Below are 26,380 nucleotides of genomic sequence, written 5' to 3' on the forward strand. Positions count from 1 at the left end.
CACCAAATCCCTCAGTCACACATTCTCACCAAATCCCTCAGCCCCACCTTCTCACCAAATCCCTCAGTCACACATTCTCACCAAATCCCTCAGTCCCACTTTCTCACCGTATCCCTCAGTCCCACCCACCCTCTCACCGTATCCCTCACTCCCACCTTCTCACCAAATCCCTCAGTCCCACCTTCTCAACAAAATCCCTGAGCCCCACCTTCTCACCAAATCCCTCTGTCCCACCCTCTCACCGTATCCCTCACTCCCACCTTCTCACCAAATCCCTCAGTCCCACCTTCTCACCATGTCCCTCAGTCCCACCTTCTCACCAAATCCCTCAGTCCCACCTTCTCACCATATCCCTCTGTCCCACCTTCTCACCAAATCCCTCAGTCCCACCTTCTCACCGTATCCCTCACTCCCACCTTCTCACCGTATCGTTCAGTCCCACCCACCTTCTCACCGTATCCCTCAGTCCGACCCACCTTCTCACCAAAATCCCTCAGTCCCACCTTCTCGCCGTATCCCTCAGTCCCACCTTCTCACCAAATCCCTCAGTCCCATCCACCTTGTCACCATATCCCTCAGTCCCACCTTCTCACCAAATCCCTCAGTCCCACAATATCACGGTATCCCTCAGTCCCACCTTCTCACCGTATCCCTCACTCCCACCTTCATCACCAAATCCCTCAGTCCCACCTTCATCACCAAATCCCTCAGTCCCACCTTCTCACCAAATCCCTCAGTCCCACCTTCATCACCAAATCCCTCAGTCCCACCTTCTCACCAAATCCCTCAGTCCCACCTTATCACCAAATCCCTCAGTCCCGCCTTCTCACCAAATCCCTCAGTCCCACCTTCATCACCAAATCCCTCAGTCCCACCTTCTCACCGTATCCCTCACTCCCACCTTATCACCGTATCCCTCAGTCCCACCTTCTCACCATATCCCTCAGTCCCACCTTCTCACCGTATCCCTCACTCCCACCTTATCACCGTATCCCTCAGTCCCACCTTCTCACCGTATCCCTCAGTCCCACCCACCTTATCACCGTATCCCTCAGTCCCACCTTCTCACCAAATGCCTCAGTCCCACCTTCTCACCAAAATCCCAGTCCCACCTTCACACCAAAATCCCTCAGCCCCACCTTCTCACCAAATCCGTGTGTCCCACTTTCTCACCAAATCCCTCTGTCCCACTTTCTCACCGTATCCCTCACTCCCACCTTCTCACCGTATCGTTCGGTCCCACCCACCTTCTCACCATGTCCGTCAATCCCACCAACCTTCTCACCGTATCCCTCAATCCCACCTTCTCACCGTATCGTACGGTCCCACCCACCTTCTCACCATATCCCTCAGTCCCACCCACCCTCTCACCATGTCCCTCATTCCCACCTTCTCATCGTATCCCTCAGTCCCACCCACCCTCTCACCGTATCCCTCACTCCCACCTTCTCACCAAATCCCTCAGTCCCGCCTTCTCACCGAATCCCTCAGTCCCACCTTCTCACCAAAATCCCTCAGTCCCACCTTCTCACCAAATCCCTCAGTCCCACCTTCTCACCGTATCCCTCAGTCCCACCTTCTCACCGTATCGTTCGGTCCCACCCACCTTCTCACCGTCCCTCAGTCCCACCCACCTTCTCACCTTATCCCTCATTCCAACCTTCTCACCAAATCCCTCAGTCCCACCTTCTCACCGTATCCCTCAGTCCCACCTTCTCACCGTATCGTTCGGTCCCACCCACCTTCTCACCATGTCCGTCAATCCCACCCACCTTCTCACCTTATCCCTCATTCCAACCTTCTCACCGTATCCCTCTATCCCACCTTCTCACCGTATCGTACGGTCCCACCCACCTTCTCACCGTCCCTCAGTCCCACCTTCTCACCGTATCCCTCAGTCCCACCTTCTCACCAAATCCCTCAGTCCCACCTTCTCACCGTATCCCTCACTCCCACCTGATCACCGTATCCCTCAGTCCCACCTTATCACCGTATCCCTCAGTCCCACCTTCTCACCGTATCCCTCAGTCCCACCCACCTTCGCACCGTATCCCTCAGTCCCACCTTCTCACCGTATCCCTCAGTCCCACCCACCTTCGCACCGTATCCCTCAGTCCCACCTTATCACCGTATCCCTTAGTCCCACCTTCTCACCGTATCCCTCAGTCCCACCTTCTCACCAAAATCCCTCAGTCCCACCTTATCACGGTATCCCTCAGTCCCACCTTCTCAACGTATTCTTCAATCCCACCCACCTTCTCACCGTATCCCTCAGTCCGGCCCACCTTCTCACCAAAATCCCTCACTCCCACCTTCTCGCCGTATCCCTCAGTCCCACCTTCTCACCAAATCCCTCAGTCCCATCCACCTTGTCACCATATCCCTCAGTCCCACCTTCTCACCAAATCCCTCAGTCCCACAATATCACGGTATCCCTCACTCCCACCTTCATCACCAAATCCCTCAGTCCCACCTTCATCACCAAATCCCTCAGTCCCACCTTCTCACCAAATCCCTCAGTCCCACCTTCATCACCAAATCCCTCAGTCCCACCTTCTCACCAAATCCCTCAGTCCCACCTTATCACCAAATCCCTCAGTCCCACCTTCTCACCAAATCCCTCAGTCCCGCCTTCTCACCAAATCCCTCAGTCCCACCTTCATCACCAAATCCCTCAGTCCCACCTTCTCACCGTATCCTTCACTCCCACCTTATCACCGTATCCCTCAGTCCCACCTTCATCACCAAATCTCTCAGTCCCACCTTCTCACCAAATCCCTCAGTCCCACCTTCTCACCGTATCCCTCACTCCCACCTTATCACCGTATCCCTCAGTCCCACCTTCTCACCATATCCCTCAGTCCCACCTTCTCACCGTATCCCTCAGTCCCACCTTCTCACCGTATCCCTCAGTCCCACCCACCTTATCACCGTATCCCTCAGTCCCACCTTCTCACCAAATCCCTCAACCCCACCTTCTCACCAAATCCGTGTGTCCCACTTTCTCACCAAATCCCTCTGTCCCACCTTCTCACCGTATCGTTCGGTCCCACCCACCTTCTCACCATGTCCGTCAATCCCACCAACCTTCTCACCGTATCCCTCAATCCCACCTTCTCACCGTATCGTACGGTCCCACCCACCTTCTCACCATATCCCTCAGTCCCACCCACCCTCTCACCATGTCCCTCATTCCCACCTTCTCATCGTATCCCTCAGTCCCACCCACCCTCTCACCGTATCCCTCACTCCCACCTTCTCACCAAATCCCTCAGTCCCGCCTTCTCACCGAATCCCTCAGTCCCACCTTCTCACCAAAATCCCTCAGTCCCACCTTCTCACCAAATCCCTCAGTCCCACCTTCTCACCGTATCCCTCAGTCCCACCTTCTCACCGTATCGTTCGGTCCCACCCACCTTCTCACCGTCCCTCAGTCCCACCCACCTTCTCACCTTATCCCTCATTCCAACCTTCTCACCAAATCCCTCAGTCCCACCTTCTCACCGTATCCCTCAGTCCCACCTTCTCACCGTATCGTTCGGTCCCACCCACCTTCTCACCATGTCCGTCAATCCCACCCACCTTCTCACCTTATCCCTCATTCCAACCTTCTCACCGTATCCCTCTATCCCACCTTCTCACCGTATCGTACGGTCCCACCCACCTTCTCACCGTCCCTCAGTCCCACCTTCTCACCGTATCCCTCAGTCCCACCTTCTCACCAAATCCCTCAGTCCCACCTTCTCACCGTATCCCTCACTCCCACCTGATCACCGTATCCCTCAGTCCCACCTTTTCACCGTATCCCTCAGTCCCACCTTCTCACCGTATCCCTCAGTCCCACCCACCTTCGCACCGTATCCCTCAGTCCCACCTTCTCACCGTATCCCTCAGTCCCACCCACCTTCGCACCGTATCCCTCAGTCCCACCTTATCACCGTATCCCTTAGTCCCACCTTCTCACCGTATCCCTCAGTCCCACCTTCTCACCGTATCCCTCAGTCCCACCCACCTTCGCACCGTATCCCTCAGTCCCACCTTCTCACCGTATCCCTCAGTCCCACCTTCTCACCAAATCCTTCAGTCCCACCTTCTCACCGTGTCCCTCACTCCCACCTTATCACCGTATCCCTCAGTCCCACCTTCTCACCGTATCCCTCAGTCCCACCTTCTCACCAAATCCCTCAGTCCCACCTTCTCACCGTATCCCTCAGTCCCACCTCACCAAATCCTTCAGTCCCACCTTCTCACCGTGTCCCTCACTCCCACCTTATCACCGTATCCCTCAGTCCCACCTTCTCACCGTATCCCTCAGTCTCACCTTCTCACCAAATCCCTCAGTCCCACCCACCTTCTCACCAAATCCCTCAGTCCCACCTTCTCACCAAATCCCTCAGTCCCACCCACCTTCTCACCAAATCCCTCAGTCCCACCTTCTCACCAAATCCCTCAGTCCCACCCACCTTCTCACCAAATCCCTCAGTCCCACCTTCTCGCCATATTCCTCAGTCCCACCTTCTCACCGTATCCCTCAGTCCCACCCACCTTCGCACCGTATCCCTCAGTCCCACCTTCTCACCGTATCCCTCAGTCCCACCCACCTTCGCACCGTATCCCTCAGTCCCACCTTATCACCGTATCCCTTAGTCCCACCTTCTCACCGTATCCCTCAGTCCCACCTTCTCACCAAAATCCCTCAGTCCCACCTTATCACGGTATCCCTCAGTCCCACCTTCTCAACGTATTCTTCAATCCCACCCACCTTCTCACCGTATCCCTCAGTCCGACCCACCTTCTCACCAAAATCCCTCACTCCCACCTTCTCGCCGTATCCCTCAGTCCCACCTTCTCACCAAATCCCTCAGTCCCATCCACCTTGTCACCATATCCCTCAGTCCCACCTTCTCACCAAATCCCTCAGTCCCACAATATCACGGTATCCCTCACTCCCACCTTCATCACCAAATCCCTCAGTCCCACCTTCATCACCAAATCCCTCAGTCCCACCTTCATCACCAAATCCCTCAGTCCCACCTTCTCACCAAATCCCTCAGTCCCACCTTCATCACCAAATCCCTCAGTCCCACCTTCTCACCAAATCCCTCAGTCCCACCTTCTCACCAAATCCCTCAGTCCCACCTTCTCACCAAATCCCTCAGTCCCGCCTTCTCACCAAATCCCTCAGTCCCACCTTCATCACCAAATCCCTCAGTCCCACCTTCTCACCGTATCCTTCACTCCCACCTTATCACCGTATCCCTCAGTCCCACCTTCATCACCAAATCTCTCAGTCCCACCTTCTCACCAAATCCCTCAGTCCCACCTTCTCACCGTATCCCTCACTCCCACCTTATCACCGTATCCCTCAGTCCCACCTTCTCACCATATCCCTCAGTCCCACCTTCTCACCGTATCCCTCACTCCCACCTTATCACCGTATCCCTCAGTCCCACCTTCTCACCGTATCCCTCAGTCCCACCCACCTTATCACCGTATCCCTCAGTCCCACCTTCTCACCAAATCCCTCAACCCCACCTTCTCACCAAATCCGTGTGTCCCACTTTCTCACCAAATCCCTCTGTCCCACCTTCTCACCGTATCGTTCGGTCCCACCCACCTTCTCACCATGTCCGTCAATCCCACCAACCTTCTCACCGTATCCCTCAATCCCACCTTCTCACCGTATCGTACGGTCCCACCCACCTTCTCACCATATCCCTCAGTCCCACCCACCCTCTCACCATGTCCCTCATTCCCACCTTCTCATCGTATCCCTCAGTCCCACCCACCCTCTCACCGTATCCCTCACTCCCACCTTCTCACCAAATCCCTCAGTCCCGCCTTCTCACCGAATCCCTCAGTCCCACCTTCTCACCAAAATCCCTCAGTCCCACCTTCTCACCAAATCCCTCAGTCCCACCTTCTCACCGTATCCCTCAGTCCCACCTTCTCACCGTATCGTTCGGTCCCACCCACCTTCTCACCGTCCCTCAGTCCCACCCACCTTCTCACCTTATCCCTCATTCCAACCTTCTCACCAAATCCCTCAGTCCCACCTTCTCACCGTATCCCTCAGTCCCACCTTCTCACCGTATCGTTCGGTCCCACCCACCTTCTCACCATGTCCGTCAATCCCACCCACCTTCTCACCTTATCCCTCATTCCAACCTTCTCACCGTATCCCTCTATCCCACCTTCTCACCGTATCGTACGGTCCCACCCACCTTCTCACCGTCCCTCAGTCCCACCTTCTCACCGTATCCCTCAGTCCCACCTTCTCACCAAATCCCTCAGTCCCACCTTCTCACCGTATCCCTCACTCCCACCTGATCACCGTATCCCTCAGTCCCACCTTTTCACCGTATCCCTCAGTCCCACCTTCTCACCGTATCCCTCAGTCCCACCCACCTTCGCACCGTATCCCTCAGTCCCACCTTCTCACCGTATCCCTCAGTCCCACCCACCTTCGCACCGTATCCCTCAGTCCCACCTTATCACCGTATCCCTTAGTCCCACCTTCTCACCGTATCCCTCAGTCCCACCTTCTCACCGTATCCCTCAGTCCCACCCACCTTCGCACCGTATCCCTCAGTCCCACCTTCTCACCGTATCCCTCAGTCCCACCTTCTCACCAAATCCTTCAGTCCCACCTTCTCACCGTGTCCCTCACTCCCACCTTATCACCGTATCCCTCAGTCCCACCTTCTCACCGTATCCCTCAGTCCCACCTTCTCACCAAATCCCTCAGTCCCACCTTCTCACCGTATCCCTCAGTCCCACCTTCTCACCAAATCCTTCAGTCCCACCTTCTCACCGTGTCCCTCACTCCCACCTTATCACCGTATCCCTCAGTCCCACCTTCTCACCGTATCCCTCAGTCTCACCTTCTCACCAAATCCCTCAGTCCCACCCACCTTCTCACCAAATCCCTCAGTCCCACCTTCTCACCAAATCCCTCAGTCCCACCCACCTTCTCACCAAATCCCTCAGTCCCACCTTCTCACCAAATCCCTCAGTCCCACCCACCTTCTCACCAAATCCCTCAGTCCCACCTTCTCGCCATATTCCTCAGTCCCACCTTCTCACCGTATACCTCAGTCCCACCCACCTTCTGACCGTATCCCTCACTCCCACCTCCTCACCGTTTGCCTCAATCCTACCCACCCTCTCACCGTATCCCTCAGTCCCACCCACCTTCTCACCATATACCTCAGTCCCACCCACCTTCTCACCGTATCCTTCAGTCCCACCCACGTTATCACCAAATCCCTCACTCCCACCTTCTCACCGTATCGTTCGGTCCCACCCACCTTCTCACCATATCCCTCAGTCCCACCCACCCTCTCACCATGTCCCTCAGTCCCACCTTCTCACCGTTGGAGAAAAACATGCTGTTGCTCATGTTCCCCTTTCTCATCCTCTTCAACTATTTATCCAACTCTCTTGTGAAGGTTGCTGTTGAATCCATTTGCACCAGCATTTCAGAGCTCCGTGTAAAAAAAAAAGCATGTTTTCTCATCCCATCTCTTTTTGTTTTGACAATTAACTTAAATCTCTGTGCTCTGGTTACTGGCACTTTTTAAAAAAAAATTACAGCATTGAAACAGGCCCTTTGGCCCACCGAGTCTGTGCCGACCATCAACCACCTATTTACATTAATCCTGCACTGATCTCATGTTCCTACCACATCCCCACATTTCCCTATCACCTACCTATACGAGGGGCAATTTATAATGGCCAATTTACCTACCAACCTGCAAGTCTTTTGGCTTGTGGGAGGAAACCAGAGCACCCAGAGAAAACCCACACAGACAGAAGGAGAACTTGCAAACTCCACACAGGCAGTACCCAGAATTGAACCTGGGTCGTTGGAGCTGTGAGACTGCGGTGCTAACCACTGTGCCGCCCATAACCACTTCTGCCACTGGAAATAGTTTCTCCTTAGTTAATCAACGTTCAGGCTTCGGCTGATAAGTAGCAAGTACACTCACGCCACACAAGTTCCAGGCAATGACCATCTCCAACAATTGAGAATGTAACCATCTTCTAGGTGGTTGAAGTCACGGGTCTGGAAGGTGCTGTCGAAGGAGCCTTGGCGCATTCCTGCAGTGCATCTTGTAGGTGGAACGTGCTGCTGTCACTGTGTGTCTGTGGTGAAGGGAGTGAGTGCTGAAGGTGGTGAATGGGATGCTGATCAAGCAGACCACTTTATTTTGTATGGTCATAGAGTCATGAAATAATAGTTATTCCTTGAGTGTTTGTTGGAGTGCACTGATCCAAAAAGTGGAGAGTATTCCAACATGCTCTTGACTTATGCCTTATAGATGTTGGACAAACTTTGGGAAGTCATGAGGTGAGTTACCCGCTGCAGAATTGCCAGCCTCTGATCTGCTCTTGTAGCTATAGTATTTATGTGGTTGGTCCAGTTAAATTTCTGGCCAATGGTAACCCCCAGGATGTTGATAATGGGGCATTGAGTGATGGTAAAGCCATTGCATGTCAAAGGATGATGGTTAGATTCTCTCCTGTTGGATATGGCCATTGCCTGGCACTTGCATGATGCAAATGTTAATTGCTACTTATCACCCCAACCCGGAATGTCATCCAGGTCTTGATGCATGCAGGCATGGACTTGTATTGGAGGCAGTTCAGGGAAGGTTCACTTGGTTGATTCCTGGGATGATCTCTTGGCATTTCTTCATGGACGAAGATTTTGGGAAGATTGTACTCATCGGTTGCAGGCCCGCTGGTGTCTAGTCAGGCCTATCTGTGACTGTCAGATTCTCCCACAGTGGGTACAATGAAGGTGTAGTCACTGCTGGGGGCAATTGGATCAATCCTTCTCCTCCTTTTTTCTTTCATGCTGGTTCTTCTCTCTATCTCAAAGATGTCTGTACTACTCCTGATGTAGCTTCTCCAGGCATCACGATCTGCGCTTCCCACTGGCAATGGTTGATGTGGCACACAGAGAGGGGCTTCTTCAGGGAGTCCTTGAAACATTTGTGTGGGGCCCCTCTGTTTCTTTTATCTGTGGTCAGCTCTCCATACAACACGATCTTCGTCAGGAGACTGTTGTCCATACAGGCAACGTGACCCACCCAACACAGTTGGCTTTGCAGGAGGCTGTCTCAATGCTGGTGATGTTGGCTGTTTCCAGGACATGAATGTTTGTGATGCGGTCCTGCCAGTGAATCTTGAGGATGCTGTGCAGGCGCGCTGATGGAAGCACTGTAAAAGGCGTCCATGATGGCGGTATAGGACCCATGACTCGGCGCCATACAGAAGGGTGATGAGGACTATGGCTTTGTACACTTTGAGTTTGGTCTGTGCTCTGAGGCTGTGGTTGCTCCACACACATTTGTAGAGTCTGCCGAATGTACTGTTTGCTTTTCAAAGCCTATTGTCCTCTTCCTTATCTACGGTGGCATCAAACGAGATGACGCTTCCCAAATAAGTAAATTGCTTGATGGTGTTATGATCCTGTAATTTTTTTGTGAAGAATGCGGTGTGCCTATAAGGCTGGAAAAAGAACTGTACTGCTTTAAGGCAGCGAGCTCTAAAGACTGAGTCATAGGGTGCATTCTCATTGCCTTGGATACAGCCACTCGGATTGAGCATCGAGAGATACATTTGTTACAATTTAATTTTGAACTGGCTTATAGTGCAAAAAACCTGTTCTAACAGAGGAAACAGACAGACAGCTGCATGTTAGCACTTGAAAGAAGAGCTCTCAGCCCATTTAAACTGAAGAAACAGAATTTAGTCTGTTTACTTATTATTCTCTCTCAAAATTCTAAAAAGTCAAGCCAAAACAGAGACCTCTGATAATTTAAACTGAAGGAAGTTAGACTGTGACAATCTTTTGTCCCTCAAACATTCTAAAGCCAGATTGATTCTATTGAGCATGGTTGCGAGTTGTTGATCTACTGTGGTGATCGCTGGAAGAAAGAAGAGTTTGAAACTTCGGGTGTTGGACTGTTTTCCTTTCCTCATCGGACCCCGGAAGATTGCGCGTGGACTTTAATTGTTCATCGGGAAGTGTAAATTTGCAAGGACTGTAATTTTTTCTATTTTAAATGTTGTTTATATCTTCATAGTGTTTAAGAATTTAGTTTTTCTAATTAAACAGTTAATTTGTTGATTTGAAGACACCTGGTTTGGTTAGCCTCATTTGGGGGTTATTAGATGGCTGAGTCTTTCTTTAAATTTGGAAAGTTTAAGATGATAAGTTAGACGATCAGTGGAGGGACGGGATTGAATTAACAGTGCGTTTCTCTCACCACAATCAGAATTGTATATTTTGATTGGGGACTTTGACTGGAGTGGTCGGTCGTAACAACGGCATTCAGCTCGGTTCCCTCGATGACAATGCTTGGTGGTCTATATTCTTCTTGGGGTGCAGGCTGATGCAGGACTTCAGTTTTCTTTAAACTGATTTTTAGTTCGAAGAGTTGTGCTGCCTTGGAAAAATGTGTTGTTATATGTTGCAGGTCTGACTGACTGTAGGCCAGGAGAGCACAGTCATCGGTGATAAGAAGTTCATGGATGAGGTTTTCTTGTGTCTTTGCGTGAGCCTGAAGACACCTAAGGTTGAAAATGCCTCCCTGGGTTTGGAAACATACGTAAACTCCCTCCTTAAGGTCTTCCGTTACCTGCTGCAGCATCATGCTGAAAAAGATGGTGAATAGGGTCGGAGCCAGCACACATCCCTGCTTCACGCCATTGGAGATTCAGAAGAGACTCGAGAGGTCGCTGTTTTGCTTGACTTGTCTACTGATTTTCATGAAACTGCTTACCCATGGCCAGGAACCTGGGTGGGCATCCAAGTTTTACAAGGATTTTCCAAAGTCCATCTCGGCTCACAGTGTCGAATGCCTTGGTGAGGTCTACGAAAGTGACATACAGGCCTTTGTTTTGCTCACGACACTTTTCTTGTAATTGCCTGAGTGCAAATACCATGTCTGTGATGTCTCTGTTTGCTCTGAAACCACACTGGCTCTCTGCGAGGTTTTCTTCCGCAATGGTAGGCACAAGCCTGTTCAGAAGTATTCTAGCCAGGATCTTCCCAACGATAGAAAGGAGGGTGATCCCACAGTAGTTGGAGCAGTCTGATTTTTCTCCTTTGTTTTTGTACAAGGTGATGATAATGGCATCACGAAGATTCTGTGGAATCCTGCCCTGTTCCCAGCAGGCGGTGAAAAACTCATGGAGCTTGGCGTATAGGGCAGGGCCAACATGCTTCAAGGCTTCGGATGGAATTCCATCGGCTCCAGGGGCTTTATTGTTTTTCATCTGGTTGATGGCGGTCACAGTTTCCTCCGGAGTTGGGCTTTCATCCAGTTCTTCTTTGACAGGCTGTTGTTGGATGCGATTGATGGCAGTATCATGCACTGGGCACTTGGCACTGAAATGTTTCAAAGTGCTCTGACTGGGTCTGGTGGCCTCGTTGGAAGTATCCAGTACTGCAGCTTTGATGTGTTCTCAGAGTTCTTCTGGAGTGGAATCAGCAGTGAGATCAGGATGTTCCAGTCTAGTCTGTAAGGTTGTTTGATATCTATCTCTGCAAGATGAGGTTTGCAGGTTGCTGACTCAAAATTTCTTTAATGGGTCGTCTCTAGGCCTGTTCTTGGGCTTAGGCTTGAAGTGGAAGTTCAGCTTTGAAAGAACGAGTCAGTGGTCTGTATGACAGTCAGCGCTGGGCATGACTCTAGTATGCAGGACATCCTTTAGGTCACACTGTTGCACCAAGATGTAATCTAAGACCAGCATGATCTTATTGAATGGCAGAACAGGATTGAGGAGCCAAATGGCCTACTCCTGCTCCTATTTCTTATGTTCTTATGACATAGTGAACAAATTTTTGTTCTGTCTACAAAAAAACAGGACTACTCGAATTCTGCCAATTACCTCCCCAAAAGCCTACTTTCAATCATCAGCAAAGTGATGGAAGGGGTCATCGACAGTGCTATCAAGCAGTACTTAGAGCTCAACAACCTGCTCACTGATACTCAGTTTGGGTTCCACCAGGACCATCCAGTTCCAGACCTCAACACAGCCTTGGTCCAAACAGGGACAAAAAAAGCTGAATTCCAGAGGTGAGATGAGAGTGACGACCGTTGACGTCAAGGCAGCTTTTGACTGAGTCTGGTATCAAGGAATCCTGGGAAAATTCAAGTCAGTGGGAATTGGTTGTGGGGGCTGGGATGTCTTCAATAGCTCGATGGCTGAATGGCTTCCTGCTAGGCCATAAATGGCTCTATGACTCAATAACTCATACCTAGCACAAAGAAAGATGGCTGTGGCTGTTGGAGGCCAAACGTCTCAGCCCCAGGACATCGCAGCATGAATTCCTCAGGGTAGTGTCCGAGGATCAACCATCTTCAGCTGCTTCATCAATAACCTTCCCTCCATCATAAACTGAGAAGTGGGGATATTCGCTGATAACTACTCTGTGTTCAGCACCATTCACAACTCCTCAGAGACTGAAGCAGCCCATGACCGCATACAGCAAGACCTGGACAACATTCAGGCTTGGGCTGATAAGTGGCAAGTCATATTTACGCTACATAAGTGCCAGGCAATGACCATCTGCAACTAGAGAGAAAATCTAACCACCTTCCCTTGACATTCAATGGCATACCATTGCTGAATCCCCCATCATCAACGTCCTGGGGGTTACCATTGACCAGGAACTGAACTGGAGTAGCCATATAAATACTGTGGCTACAAGAGCAGGTCAGAGGCTGGAATTCTGCAGCGAGTAACTCACTTCCTGACTCCCCAAAAGCCTGTCCACCATCTACAAGACACAAGTCAGGAGTGTGATGAAATACTCTCCACTTGCCTGGATGGGTGCAGCTCCAACAACACTCAAGAAGCTCGATACCATTCAGGACAAAGTAGCCTGCTTGATTGGCACCCCATTGAACACCGTAAACATCCCCTCTCTCCACTACTGCCACATAGCAGCAGCAGTGTGTACCATCTACAAGATGTACTGCAGCAACTCACCAAGGTTCCTTCGACAGCACCTTCCAAACCCGCACTCTCTATCACTTAAAAGAACAAGGGCAGCAAACGCATGGGAACACTACCACCTGCAGGTTCCCCTCCAAGTTACACCCTGTCCTGACTTGGAACTATATTGCTATTCCTTCATCTTTGCTGGGTTAAATTCCTGGAACTCACTCCCTAACAGCACTGTGGGTGTACTGACACCACACGGACTGCGGCTCACCACCACCTTCTCAAGGGCAATTAATGATGGACAATAACTGCTGGGCTTACCAGTGACGCTCACATCCTGTGAATTCATAACACAAAACTTGTGCCACCTACATGACAAAAGTGGCTGACATTCCAACTGCATGCATTTGTTCTGAATCACTTTGCATTGCTCAAAGCTGTGATGAGATTGATGAGATGTGATACAGGTTCAGGATTTTTTTTTTGTACTGCGAGGTTCATCTCTGTCTCTGTGAGAGCTCCTTTCCATTAATTCTGTACATTATCTTGGCGTCCAATTTGACCTCACACTGAACTTCTGACTCCGTATTCTTTCCATCATAAAGATTATCTACTTCCACCTAGGTAGCTGGTAGTTTCACCTGTCTCCACCCCTGCCTCAGCCCATCTGAGACTGAAACCCTCATTCATTCCTTTATTACCTCCAGACTGAACTATTCCAATATTCTCCTGGCCAGCCTCCCTTATTCCACCCTTTGCAAACTTCAGGTCATCCAAAACTCTGCTGTCAATATGCTAACTCGCACTAAGTCTTGTTCCCCCAGCACCTCTGTGCTTGCTGGCCGATATTGGTTCCCAGTGCACCATCGCCTCAAATATAAAATTATCATTCTCGTGTTTTGATCCCTCCATGGCTGTCATCCCTCCTGTCTCTGCCCCCTTCTCCAATTTACAGCCCTCCAAGAACAGTGCACTTTTCCACTTCCGGTCACTTGCACACCCCCGCTTCAATTGCTCCATCATTGGTGGCCATGCCTTCAACTACCTGGGCTCTAAGCTTTGGAATTCCCTCCCTTATCCTCTCTGTCTCTCTGTCTCCTCCTTCAAGACACTCCTTAAAACCTACAACTTTGACCAAGCTTTTGGTCACCTGTTCTAATATCTCTTTATTTGGCTTAATGTTAAAGCTCCTGTGAAATGAAATGGGACTTTTTATTACCTTAAAAGTGCTATATAAATGCAAGTTGTTAAAAATGCACATTCCTTTCTACCAAAGTGCACTGTTTTCAGTGTTTGATTTCATTTGATTTTTGCACAATTGACCAAGTGTCAGGGGTTCCTTTATACTAGTTTCTGGGTGTGAAATGGCCACCATGCATGGAGGGTACACACTGCAACTAGAAGGCCCAGGGCAAGCCTTAAATTGGGCTTCAGGCCCCATTAACATTATTTGGGTGAGCAGCTGGGGCCTGGAACGTCGCCACAGGCAGCTTGCTTTATTTAAAATCATCAATGTTGACTGTTTAACATGCAAGCAGAGGTCTCGAATTAAGTGGGGGAGGTGGATGAAGAGAGGAGAACTGCGGGGGGGGTGGGGGGGGCGGGGGGGTGAATGCGAGCTATTACAGGGCCCAGGGTAAAGCCCGCGAACAGGTGGAGTGGTAATGGGAGGGGTGTTGTGGAGTTGAGGGAGCACACTTGTTCCTCCTGGCTCCACAGCAATGATTTTGTTTTTAAATGTGCCCAACAAGGGCCAGTGTCTCCCCCTAGATCTTTCTACAGATCCTTTTCATGCACCCTCAGCCTCTTGTACTCTTTCTATTTTGTTAACCTTGAGCTGTTTTGCTCCATTCTCAGAACTGTATCAGTTCCGTTAAGACGCCCAGCTGCTCTCTGTCCGAAGCTGATCAACTTCCATTGCATTCCGGACAAATTTTTTTTGCTGCGAGTATTTGTTTGCATTATTTTTACGTCTGGAAGATGAAGGAAAAATGATTTTTTTAAAAATTCATTCATGAATTCCTGTGCTTCTACCTGGTCCCCTTCTAAAAATAACTTTTCTGTATCTTGTCATTTTTTTGAACAGGAGAGGTTGGTTCTCTCAGTGCTGCCGCGGTTTATGGTGTTGGAGATGATTAATGATATGTCTGATGCAGTGGAAAAGCACGGAGCATTCCACAAAATCTATGTTCATCAATATCACAATGTAAGGTGAGTGTGTGTAGGAGAACATTGAGATAGAGCTAAACACTGTTTAAAAGTAGGGCCAGACAGGCGTCTGTAGGAGTTAGTCATTAAGGCACAGGAGGAGGCCATTTGGCCCATCGAGTCATGCTGGCATTCTGGAGAACAGTCCATCAGTCCCATTCCCCCTCCCTAATTCTGTCGTCCTGCAAGTTTATTTCCCGCAAGTGTCCATCCAATTTCCTTTTGAAATCATTCATTGTCACCACTTCCACCACCCTCGTCGGGAGCAAGTTCCAGGTCATTACCACTTACTGCATGAAAAAAGTGCTTCCTCACATCCCCCCACATCTCTTGCCCAAACCTTAAATTTGTGTCTCCTTAATCCTTGTACCATCAGCTAATGGGAACAGCTTTTCTTTGTCTACCTTAACGAAACCTGTCATAATCTCGTACACCTCTATCAAATCTCCCCTCAATCTTCTTTGCTCTAAGGAGAACAACCTCGGCTTCATCCCCCTCTCCAATCTAATCTCAAATGCTGACATTGTTTCTGCCTCAACCACTAACCCTGGAAGTAAATTCCACAGCCCATAACCCTCTGTGTGAAGAAGTTTCTCATGTCCTCTGTTCTAAAATTCTTATATTTAATCTTGTATCTATGGCCCCTCATTCTAGACCCTTCAACTACAGGCAACAGTCTGATTCTACCTACCATCTCATCCTTACAGAATTTTACACATCTTGATCATATTGTCCTGTAATAGGTATTGTTCAAATGAAAAAAAATCCCAGATTCATAAATATTTATGTCTGGCCACCCCATCCTACCAACACCATCAGGCCCAGTGTCTGGTTAGGAAAAGGAAGCTGAAGGGATATTGGGATCAGGAGGGGTAAATATGATTGAAACTATTTGCTCATGTGGAGGGTAAAGGTCAACATGAACTGGTTGGGCTGAATGACCTGTGTCAGACTTATGACTACTGTGCTGTGTATTTTTATGATTTGGCTGCTTCAATAGGGAGTGTGCTGTAGATGCTGGAGGTTGCTACCAGTGTCTGTATTGGGGTCATTTGTCCACTGGTGCTGTTTGGATAAATGGAATTTGCTTTCAGGTAATTGAACAATTAACCTCTACTCCCACTTTCAGAGGGATATTCTCTGCACAGACTCAGGACTGCATGTTTTTTTGAATGGTAGGAGGTGGCAGCAGGGGTTGGGGAGTGGTGGGGGGTGGAGGGAAATTAACCTTCAAAAGGTCATTGTAACCAACAACCTGTTCTTCAGCATTTTATTTGCAGATATCAAGGGTTTCACCAACTTGTCGATGGTTCTGACGGCACAGGAGTTGGTCCACTTGCTGCATGAACTTTTTGTGCAGTTCGACGATCTGGCTGAGGTTAGTTGAGTTCTGTTCTCTACGTCTGGGCCTGTGTGATGGGTGATTCAGTGATTGAGCCAAAAGTGAAGCTATGTGGTCACCCCACTTAACAAAGTGGGAGGGAGGCTTTCCTGTCCCAGTGGGAGAGGTTGGAGCAAGTACAGCGGCTCCTGGGGGAGCAGGATGGTTAAACCTAGGCAGCTTGACGATTGGGAGGCAGGAAGTTGGGTGCTAAGGTAGGTTCTTGAAGGGTTTGCGGCATTCTAAAGGGGAGGTATGTATTTCCTTTGTCGTCAAAAGAAAGAAGCTCAACTGTGAAGCTCTGGGAAGATGTCTGGGCAAAAAAACATCCAGCGGGCCCTGAGTTTTTCATGTGGAGATGCGGGTGGAGTAAGAAAACAAAAGGGGACGATCTGATTACACCTGTGATTCCATGGCAATTGATGGACAGTCCTAGCAAGAAGTGGCACAATATGTCAATGCAAGCACATTATCTCCAGGATCTTTAGGGAAGGAAATCTGCCATCCTGACCCAAAGTGATGGACTCTTATCTGCCCTCTGAAATGGCTTAACAAGCCATTCAGTTGTCAAGGGAATTTAGGGATGGGCAACAAATGCTGGCTTTGCCAGTGACACCCACATCCCATGAAAGAATAATTTAAAAAATAATTAGTTGTTTGGTAGTGCAGAACTTATTTTGTTTAGCTGAAACAGATGCAAAGTGTGTACATGTTCTTTCTGTCTGCAAAGAACAGGGCCCTGTGTATTAATATATGCAGCTTCTAGTACGCGCAAATGCGCCACACTGCGAGCCCAACTGACAATCTTAAATTGGTTGTTATTGTAATTCCTAGCACACTGAGGATTATTTAGCAAATGTTGTCCAATCGCTGACAGCATGTCCCTTTCACTGTTCGCAACGGGTGAGGTACAGACCGTACCCAACCAGCCCGTGCTTGCAAAACACAAAACACAGTGTCCAACATTAGATGTTAAGTGACAGCCATTTGCTGGTTCATTCCTCAGGGCAATGCCTTGACCAATCAGAGCCAAGCTGCCTGGCTTAAATTTCAAACAAGACTTGGCAGTTAACTGGAAGTCACCATAAGCTGGTGCATTCTCCATGGCAACGCCTCTACCAATCAGAGTCCACTTGCCAACCAATCAGCACTGTCTTCTCCTACAGTATAAATTTGTTACTTTCCCTTACATTGGTATTCTTGCAAATTGTCCTGATGAATGCAAGACGAAAAGCTTGGACAAAATGTCTGTTTTCAGGCATACTCAAAAAACAAAATTACTTGGGTATGTGGGGGGAGCTGGCTAAGGTTGATTGGTTTACCAGACTAAAAGGTATATCGGTAAATAAACAGCGGGAAACATTTTAAGAAATGATTCAAAATATTCAAAAAAAGTTCCATTTAAAAAAACAAAAACTCTGAGAAGGATCCATTCGTGGCTTACGAAGGAAGTTAAGAGTAATAAATTAAAAAAGGCTTATAAAGTTGCTTCTTCTTTGGCCTCCTTATCTCGAGAGACAATGGATACGCGCCTGGAGGTGGTCAGTGGTTTGTGAAGCAGTGCCTGGAGTGGCTATAAAGGCCAATTCTAGAGTGACAGACTCTTCCACAGGTGCTGCAGAGAAATTTGTTTGTCGGGGCTGTTGCACAGTTGGCTCTCCCCTTGCGCCTCTGTCTTTTTTCCTGCTAACTGCTAAGTCTCTTGGACGCGCCACACTTTAGCCCCACCTTTATGGCTGCCCGCCAGCTCTGGCGAACGCTGGCAACTGACTCCCACGACTTGTGATCAATGTCACAGGATTTCATGTCACGTTTGCAGACGTCTTTATAGCGGAGACATGGACGGCCGGTGGGTCTGATACCAGTGGCGAGCTCGCTGTACAATGTGTCTTTGGGGATCCTGCCATCTTCCATGCGGCTCACATGGCCAAGCCATCTCAAGCGCCGCTGACTCAGTAGTGTGTACAAGCTGGGGATGTTGGCCGCCTCGAGGACTTCTGTGTTGGAGATATAGTCCTGCCACCTGATGCCAAGTATTCTCCGGAGGCAGCGAAGATGGAATGAATTGAGATGTCGCTCTTGGCTGGCATACATTGTCCAGGCCTCGCTGCCATAGAGCAAGGTACTGAGGACACAGGCCTGATACACTCGGACTTTTGTGTTCCGTGTCAGTGCGCCATTTTCCCACACTCTCTTGGCCAGTCTGGACATAGGAGCGGAAGCCTTTCCCATGCGCTTGTTGATTTCTGCAACAAGAGACAGGTTACTGGTGATAGTTGAGCCTAGGTAGGTGAACTCTTGAACCAGTTCCAGAGCGTGGTCGCCAATATTGATGGATGGAGCATTTCTGACATCCTGCCCCATGATGTTCGTTTTCTTGAGGCTGATGGTTAGGCCAAATTCATTGCAGGCAGCCGCAAACCTGTCGATGAGACTCTGCAGACACTCTTCAGTGTGAGATGTTAAAGCAGCATCGTCAGCAAAGAGGAGTTCTCTGATGAGGACTTTCCGTACTTTGGATTTCGCTCTTAGACGGGCAAGGTTGAACAACCTGCCCCCTGATCTTGTGTGGAGGAAAATTCCTTCTTCTGAGGACTTGAACGCATGTGAAAGCAGCAGGGAGAAGAAAATCCCAAAAAGTGTGGGTGCGAGAACACAGCCCTGTTTCATACCACTCAGGATAGGAAAGGGCTCTGATGAGGAGCCACCATGTTGAATTGTGCCTTTCATATTGTCATGGAATGAGGTGATGATACTGAGTAGCTTTGGTGGGCATCCAATCTTTTCTAGTAGTCTGAAGAGACCACATCTGCTGACGAGGTCAAAGGCTTTGGTGAGATCAATGAAAGCAATGTTGAGGGGCATCTGTTGTTCACGAAGGGAGAACAGCATGTCAACGGTCGATCTCTCTGCACGAAAGCCACACTGTGCCTCAGGGAAGGCGCGCTCGGCCAGCTTCTGGAGCCTGTTCAGAGCGACTCGAGCAAAGACTTTCCCCACTATGCTGAGTAGGGAGATTCCACGGTAGTTGTTGCAGTCACCGCGGTCACCTTTGTTTTTATAGAGGGTGATGATATTGGCATCGCGCATGTCCTGGGGTACTGCTCCCTCGTCCCAGCACAGGCATAGCAGTTTATGTAGTGCTGACAGTATAGCAGGCTTGGCACTCTTGATTATTTCAGAGTTGCTTATGATATAATGAATACTATCGTGAAATAATGTTGTAAGCCTGAGGAATGGGAGAGTTTTGGAAACCAGCAAAAGGTGACCAAGAAGTTGATGAGGGAAAAGATAGAATGAGAATAAACTAGCCAGGAATATAAAAGCAGATTGTAAGAGCTTTTACAAGTAGAGACAAAGGAGGAGAGTAGCTAAAGTAAACATTGGTCCCTTAGAGGCCGAGACAGGAGAAATTATAATGGAGAATGAGGAAATGGCAGAGATGTTGAACAAATGTTTTGTATCTGTCTTCACCGTAGAAGACACAAATTATCTAACAGAAATAGAGGGTAACGAAGGGGCTGTTAAGGGTGAGGAACTTGAGGTAATTAATATCAGTAGCGAAAAAGTATTAGATAAACGTAAGGGACTTAAAAGTGGACAAATCCCCAGTACCTGACGGCCTACATCCTCGGTTTCTAAAATGGGTCACTTCAGGGATTGTGGATGCTCTGGTTGTGGGTTTCAAAAATTCCCTGGATTGTAGAATGGTCCCAGCGGTTTGGAAGTTAGCAAATTAAACACCACTTTTCAAGAAAGGAGGGAGAGAGAAAACTGGGAACTACAGGCCAGTTAGCCTGATATCAGTCATTGAAAAGATGCTGGAATCTTCTGGAGAGTCATAGAATGGTTGCAACACAGAAAGAGGCAATTCGGCCCATTGAGTCTGTGTGAGCTCTCTGCTTTCAAAAGACATTTGATACAATGCCACACAACAGACTTGTGAGCAAAGTTATAGCTCTTGGAATAAAAGGGACGGAAGCAACTTGGATATGAAATTGGCTGAGTGACAGGAAACAAAGAGTGGTGGCTAAAGGATGTTTTTCGGGCTGGAGGAAGGTTTGTAGTGGAGTTCCCCAGGAATCAGTGTTGGGACCCTTGCTTTTCCTTATATATATTAATGACCTAGACCTTGGTGTACAGGGCACAATTTCAAAGTTTACAGATGATACGAAACTTGCAATCATTGTGAACTGTGAGGAGGATAGTGTAGAACTCCAAAAGGATATAGACAAGTTGGTGGAATGGGCAGACAGGTGGCAGATGAAGTTCAATGCGGAGAAATGTGAAGTGATCCATTTGGTAGGAAGAACATGGAGAGACAATATATAATAAAGGGTACAATTCTAAAGGGGGTGCAGGAGCAGAGGGACCTGGGTGTATATGTGCATAAGTTATTGAAGGTGGCAGGGCAGGTTGAGAGAGCGGTTAATAAAGCATACAATATCCTGGGCTTTATTAATAGGGGCATAGAGTACATAGGAAGGAGGTTATGTTGAACTTGTAGAAGACACTGGTTTGGCCTCAGCTGGAATATTGCGTCCAGTTCTGGGCACCGCACTTTAGGAAGGATGTGAAGGTGTTAGGGTGCAGAACAAATTCATGAGAATTATTCCAGGGTTGAGGAACTTCAGATATGAAGATAGATTGGAGAAGTTAGGACTGTTTTCCTTGGAGAAGAGAAGGCTGAGAGGAGATCTGATAGAGGTATTCAAAATCATGAGGGGTCTGGACAGAGAAGATGGAGAGAAACTGTTCCCACTTGTGAAAAGATCGAGAACAAGAGGGCACAGATTTAAAGTATTTGGCAAAAGAAGCAAAAGTGACATGAGGAAAAACTTTTTAATGCAGCGAGTGGTTAAGGTCTGGAAAGTGCTGCTGAGAGATTGGTGGAGGCAGGTTCAATTGAAGCATTCAGAAGGGAATTAGACAGTTCTATGGAAAGGAAGAATGTGCAGGGTTGCAGGGAGAATGCGGGGGAATGGGACTGAGGGAATTGCTGATTTGGAGAGCCGGTGCAGACATGATGGGAGGAATGGCCTCCTTCTGCACTCCAACAAATCTGTGATTCTAAGAACATTTCAGCTGGTCCCACTCCCCTGTCCTTTTCCCATAACCCTGCACATTTTTGAAACTTCAGTTGCTGATCCAATTCCGTTTTGAAAGCCTCGATTGAACCTGCCTCCACCGCACTCTCAGACAGTGCATTCTAGATCCGAAACACTCACTGAACCTGCCTCCACCACACTCTCAGACAGTGCATTCTAGATCCGAAACACTCACTGAACCTGCCTCCACCACACTCTCAGACAGTGCATTCCAGATCCTAAACACTCACTGAACCTGCCTCCACCACACTCTCAGTCAGTGCATTCCAGATCCTAAACACTCACTGAACCTGCCTCCACCACACTCTCAGACAGTGCATTCCAGATCCTAAACACTCACTGAACCTGCCTCCTCCACACTCTCAGACAGTGCATTCCAGATCCAAAACACTCACTGAACCTGCCTCCACCACACTCACAGACAGTGCATTCCAGATCCTAAACACTCACTGAACCTGCCTCCACCACACTCTCAGACAGTGCATTCCAGATCCAAAACACTCACTGAACCTGCCTCCACCACACTCTCAGACAGTGCATTCCTGATCCTAAACACTCACTGAACCTGCCTCCACCACACTCTCAGACAGTGCATTCCTGATCCTAAACACTCACTGAACCTGCCTGCACCACACTCTCAGACAGTGCATTCCTGATCCTAAACACTCACTGAACCTGCCTCCACCACACTCTCAGACAGTGCATTCCTGATCCTAAACACTCACTGAACCTGCCTCCACCACACTCACAGACAGTGCATTCCAGATCCTAAACACTCACTGAACCTGCCTCCACCACACTCTCAGACAGTGCATTCCAGATCCAAAACACTCACTGAACCTGCCTCCACCACACTCTCAGACAGTGCATTCCTGATCCTAAACACTCACTGAACCTGCCTCCACCACACTCTCAGACAGTGCATTCCTGATCCTAAACACTCACTGAACCTGCCTGCACCACACTCTCAGACAGTGCATTCCTGATCCTAAACACTCACTGAACCTGCCTCCACCACACTCTCAGACAGTGCATTCCAGATCCTAAACACTCACTGAACCTGCCTCCACCACACTCTCAGACAGTGCATTCCAGATCCTAAACACTCACTGAACCTGCCTCCACCACACTCTCAGACAGTGCATTCCAGATCCTAAACACACACTGAACCTGCCTCCACCACACTCTCAGACAGTGCATTCCAGATCCTAAACACTCACTGAACCTGCCTCCACCACACTGTCGGACAGTGCATTCCAGATCCTAAACACTCACTGAACTGCCTAAACAGTTGCTGCACAAATATATATTTTTTCTGATGTTGCCTTTGGTTCTTTTGCCAATTACCTTAAATTGGTGTCCTATGGTTCTCGACCCATCTGGCAAAGGAAATAGTTTATTTCCCTCTAATCTGTCCAGACCTCTCATTACTTTGAACATTTCTATCAAATCTCCTTTCATCCTTCTCTCAGGAGAACAGCCCCAAATTGTCCAATCTGTCCTTGTAGCTATATTTCCTCATCCCTGGAACCATGATTGTCAATCTTTTCTGCACCCTCTCCAATGCCTTCACATCTTTTCAAAGGTATGGTGCCCAGAATTGGACACAATACTCCAGTTGAGCGTTTTATAAAGGTTCATCATAGCTTCTTTGCTTTTGTACTGTATGCCTCTATTGAGAAAGCCCAGGATCCATATGCTTTCTCAACCTGCCCTGCTACCTTCAATAATATGTGCACATATACCTCCAGGTTTCTCTGTTCCTGCACCCCCTTTAGAATTGTTCCCTTCATTTTATATTGCCTTTCCTCATTATTCCTATCAAAATATATCACCTCACATTTCTCTGCATTAAATTTAATCTGCCACTTGTTTGCCCATTCCACCAACCTGCCTGTGTCCTCTTGAAGTTTCTCACTATTCTTCTCATAGTTCACAGTACTTCTAAGCTTTGTGTCATCTGCAAATTTTGAATGTGTGCCCTGTACTAATATCATCTTACTATTATTAAGGAAGACTTAAAAATGCACTTTGAAAATCATAGTATGATCAAAGTCAACATGGTTTTTTGAAAGGGAAATCATGTTTGCCCAATGTATTAGCAATTTTTCAGGATGTAACTAGATAAAGGGGAACCAGTAGATAAAATATATTTAGATTTCCAAAAGGCATTCGATAAGGTGCCACGACTGAAACGACTGAAGGCACTGGATACTGCTAAGGCTATGGGCCCTGACAATATTCCGGTAATAGTACTGAGAACCTATGCTCCAGAACTTGGGGAGTCCCTAGCTGAGATGTTCCAGTACAGCTACAGCACTGGCATCTACCCGGCAATGTGGAAAATTGCCCAGGTATGTCCTGTACACAAAAAGCAGGACAAATCCAACCCGGTCAGTTACTGCCCCATCAGTCTACTCTCTATCATCAGTAAAGTGATGGAAGATGCCGTCGACAGTGCCATCAAATGGCACTTGCTTCGCAATAACCTGCTCAGTGACACTCAGTTTGGGTTCCGCCGGGGCCACTCAGCTCCTGACCTTATTACCTTATTAATGGTTCGAACATGGACAAAAGAGCTGAACTCAAGAGGTGAGGTGAGAGTGACTGCCCTTGACATCAAGGCGGAATTTGACTGAGTATGGCATCAAGGAACCCTAGCAAAAATGGAGTGTGATGGAATACTGTCCACTTGCCTGGATGGGTGCAGCTCCAACAACACTCACGAAGCTCGACACCATCCAGGACAAAGCAGCCTGCTTGATTGGCACCCCATCCACAAACATTCACTCCCTCCACCACCGATGCACAGTGGTAGCAGTGTGTACCATCTACAAGATGCACTGCAGCAACGCACCAAGGCTTCTGAGACAGCACCTTCCAAACCCACGACCTCTACCAACTAGAAGGACAAGGGCAGCAAATGCATGGGAACACCACCACCTGCAAGCTCCCCTCCAAGTCACACACCATCCTGATTTGGAACTATTTCGCCGTTCCTTCATTGTCACTATGTCAAAATCCTGGAACTCCCTTCCTAACAGCACTGAGGGTGTACCTACCTCACATGGACTGCAGTGGTTCAAGAAGGCAGCTCACCACCACCTTCTCAAGGGCAATTAGGGATGGGCAATAAATGCTGGTCTGGCCAGCGACGCCCACATCCCATGAATGAATAAAAAAAAGTTTACTGCTTTCTGTCTCCCTCCCTTTTTGACTAAAGGAGTTATGTTGGCTATTTTCCAATCTAATGGAACCTTCCTGAATCTAGGGAATTTTGGAAAATTAACACCAATGCATCTCACTAGCCACTTCTTTTAAGACCCTAGTTTGAAATCCATCAGGACCTGGGGACTTGTCAGCCCACAGCTCCCACAATTTGCTCAGTACCACTTCCCTGGTGATTGTAATTATCTTGAGTTCCTCCCTCCCTTCCATTTCCTGATTTTTCTGGAATGTTACTTGTCTCTTGTCTAGTGAAGACTGATGCAAAATACCTGTTCAATTCATCTGCTATCTCCTTATTTTCCCTTATTAATTCCCCAGACACACTTTCTACAGGACCAACACTCACTTTGTGAACTCTTCTTTTTTAAATATCTATAGAAACTCTTACTATCTGTTTTTCTATTTCTAGCTAGATTTCTCTCATACTCTAATTTTTTCCTCCTTATCAATCTATTTGTCATTCTTTGCTTTTTTTATATTCTGTCCAATCTTCTGACTTGCCACCTATCTTTGCGTAATTATATGCTTTTTCTTTAAGTTTGATACTATTCTAGTTAACCACGGATGGCGGGTCCACCCCTTGAAATTTTTCTTTCTCGTTGGAATGTATCTGTGTATTCTGAAATATCCCCTTAAATGTCTGCCACTGCATCTCTATTGACTTATCCCTTAACCTAATTTGCCAGTTCATTTTAGCTAGCTCTTTTTTCATGCCCTCATAATTCCCCTTATTTAAGTTATTTAATCACAAACATGAATCTTAAACATAAAGCCAATTACGTAGGCATGGGGGAGAACTGACCAAGGTAAATTGGGTAAATAGACAGTGGGAAACCTTTAAAGAAACAGTTCAAAATGTTCAATAAAAATACATTCCACTGAAAAACAAAAAACTCAGCAAGAAAGAACCACACCTGGCTCAGTCAGGAATTTAAGGATATTATTAGATTAAAGAAGATGCTTACGATGTTGCAAAAAAGAGTAACACGTCTGAAGATTGGGAATGTTTTAGAAACCAGCAAAGGGCCACCAAAAAGTTGGTAAAAAAGGAAAAAAAATGAGAGTAAACTAAACAGTAATATAAAGACAGATTGTAAGAGCTTTTATAGGTATATAACAAGTAAGAGAGTAGCGAAAGTAAATGTTGGCCCCTTAGGAGCAGAGACGGGAGAAATTATCATGGGGAATGAGGAAATGGCAGAGGCATTGAACAAATATTTTGTGTCTGGCTTCACAGTAGAATTCACAAGTTTTATACCAGAAATAAATGGTAACCGAGGGGCTAATAAGAGTGAGGAAATTAATATCAGTAGAGTGAGGAAATTAATATCAGGTTGATGGGTAAATTGGCCATTATAAATTGCCCCTAGTATAGGTAGGTGGTAGGGAAATATAGGGACAGGTGGGGATATGGTAGGAATATGGGATTAGTGTAGGATTAGTAAAAATGGGTGGTTGATGGTCAGCATAGACTCGGTGGGCCGAAGGG

General features: G+C 48.0%; 1 protein-coding gene across 1 annotated transcript in view; it reads left to right on the forward strand.

Annotated features, from left to right (window-relative positions):
* LOC137366348 (adenylate cyclase type 8-like) overlaps positions 1 to 26,380 on the forward strand; it is a 266,926-nt gene that overhangs the window by 47,947 nt on the left and 192,599 nt on the right. Inside the window, exons 3-4 of the mRNA XM_068028243.1 lie at positions 15,053 to 15,177; positions 16,441 to 16,552. Coding sequence (XP_067884344.1) covers positions 15,053 to 15,177; positions 16,441 to 16,552 — 237 coding nt within the window. The remainder of the gene's footprint in view (positions 1 to 15,052; positions 15,178 to 16,440; positions 16,553 to 26,380) is intronic.

This window comes from Heterodontus francisci, unplaced genomic scaffold, assembly GCF_036365525.1.
Source record: "Heterodontus francisci isolate sHetFra1 unplaced genomic scaffold, sHetFra1.hap1 HAP1_SCAFFOLD_377, whole genome shotgun sequence".
Lineage (NCBI taxonomy): Eukaryota > Metazoa > Chordata > Chondrichthyes > Heterodontiformes > Heterodontidae > Heterodontus > Heterodontus francisci.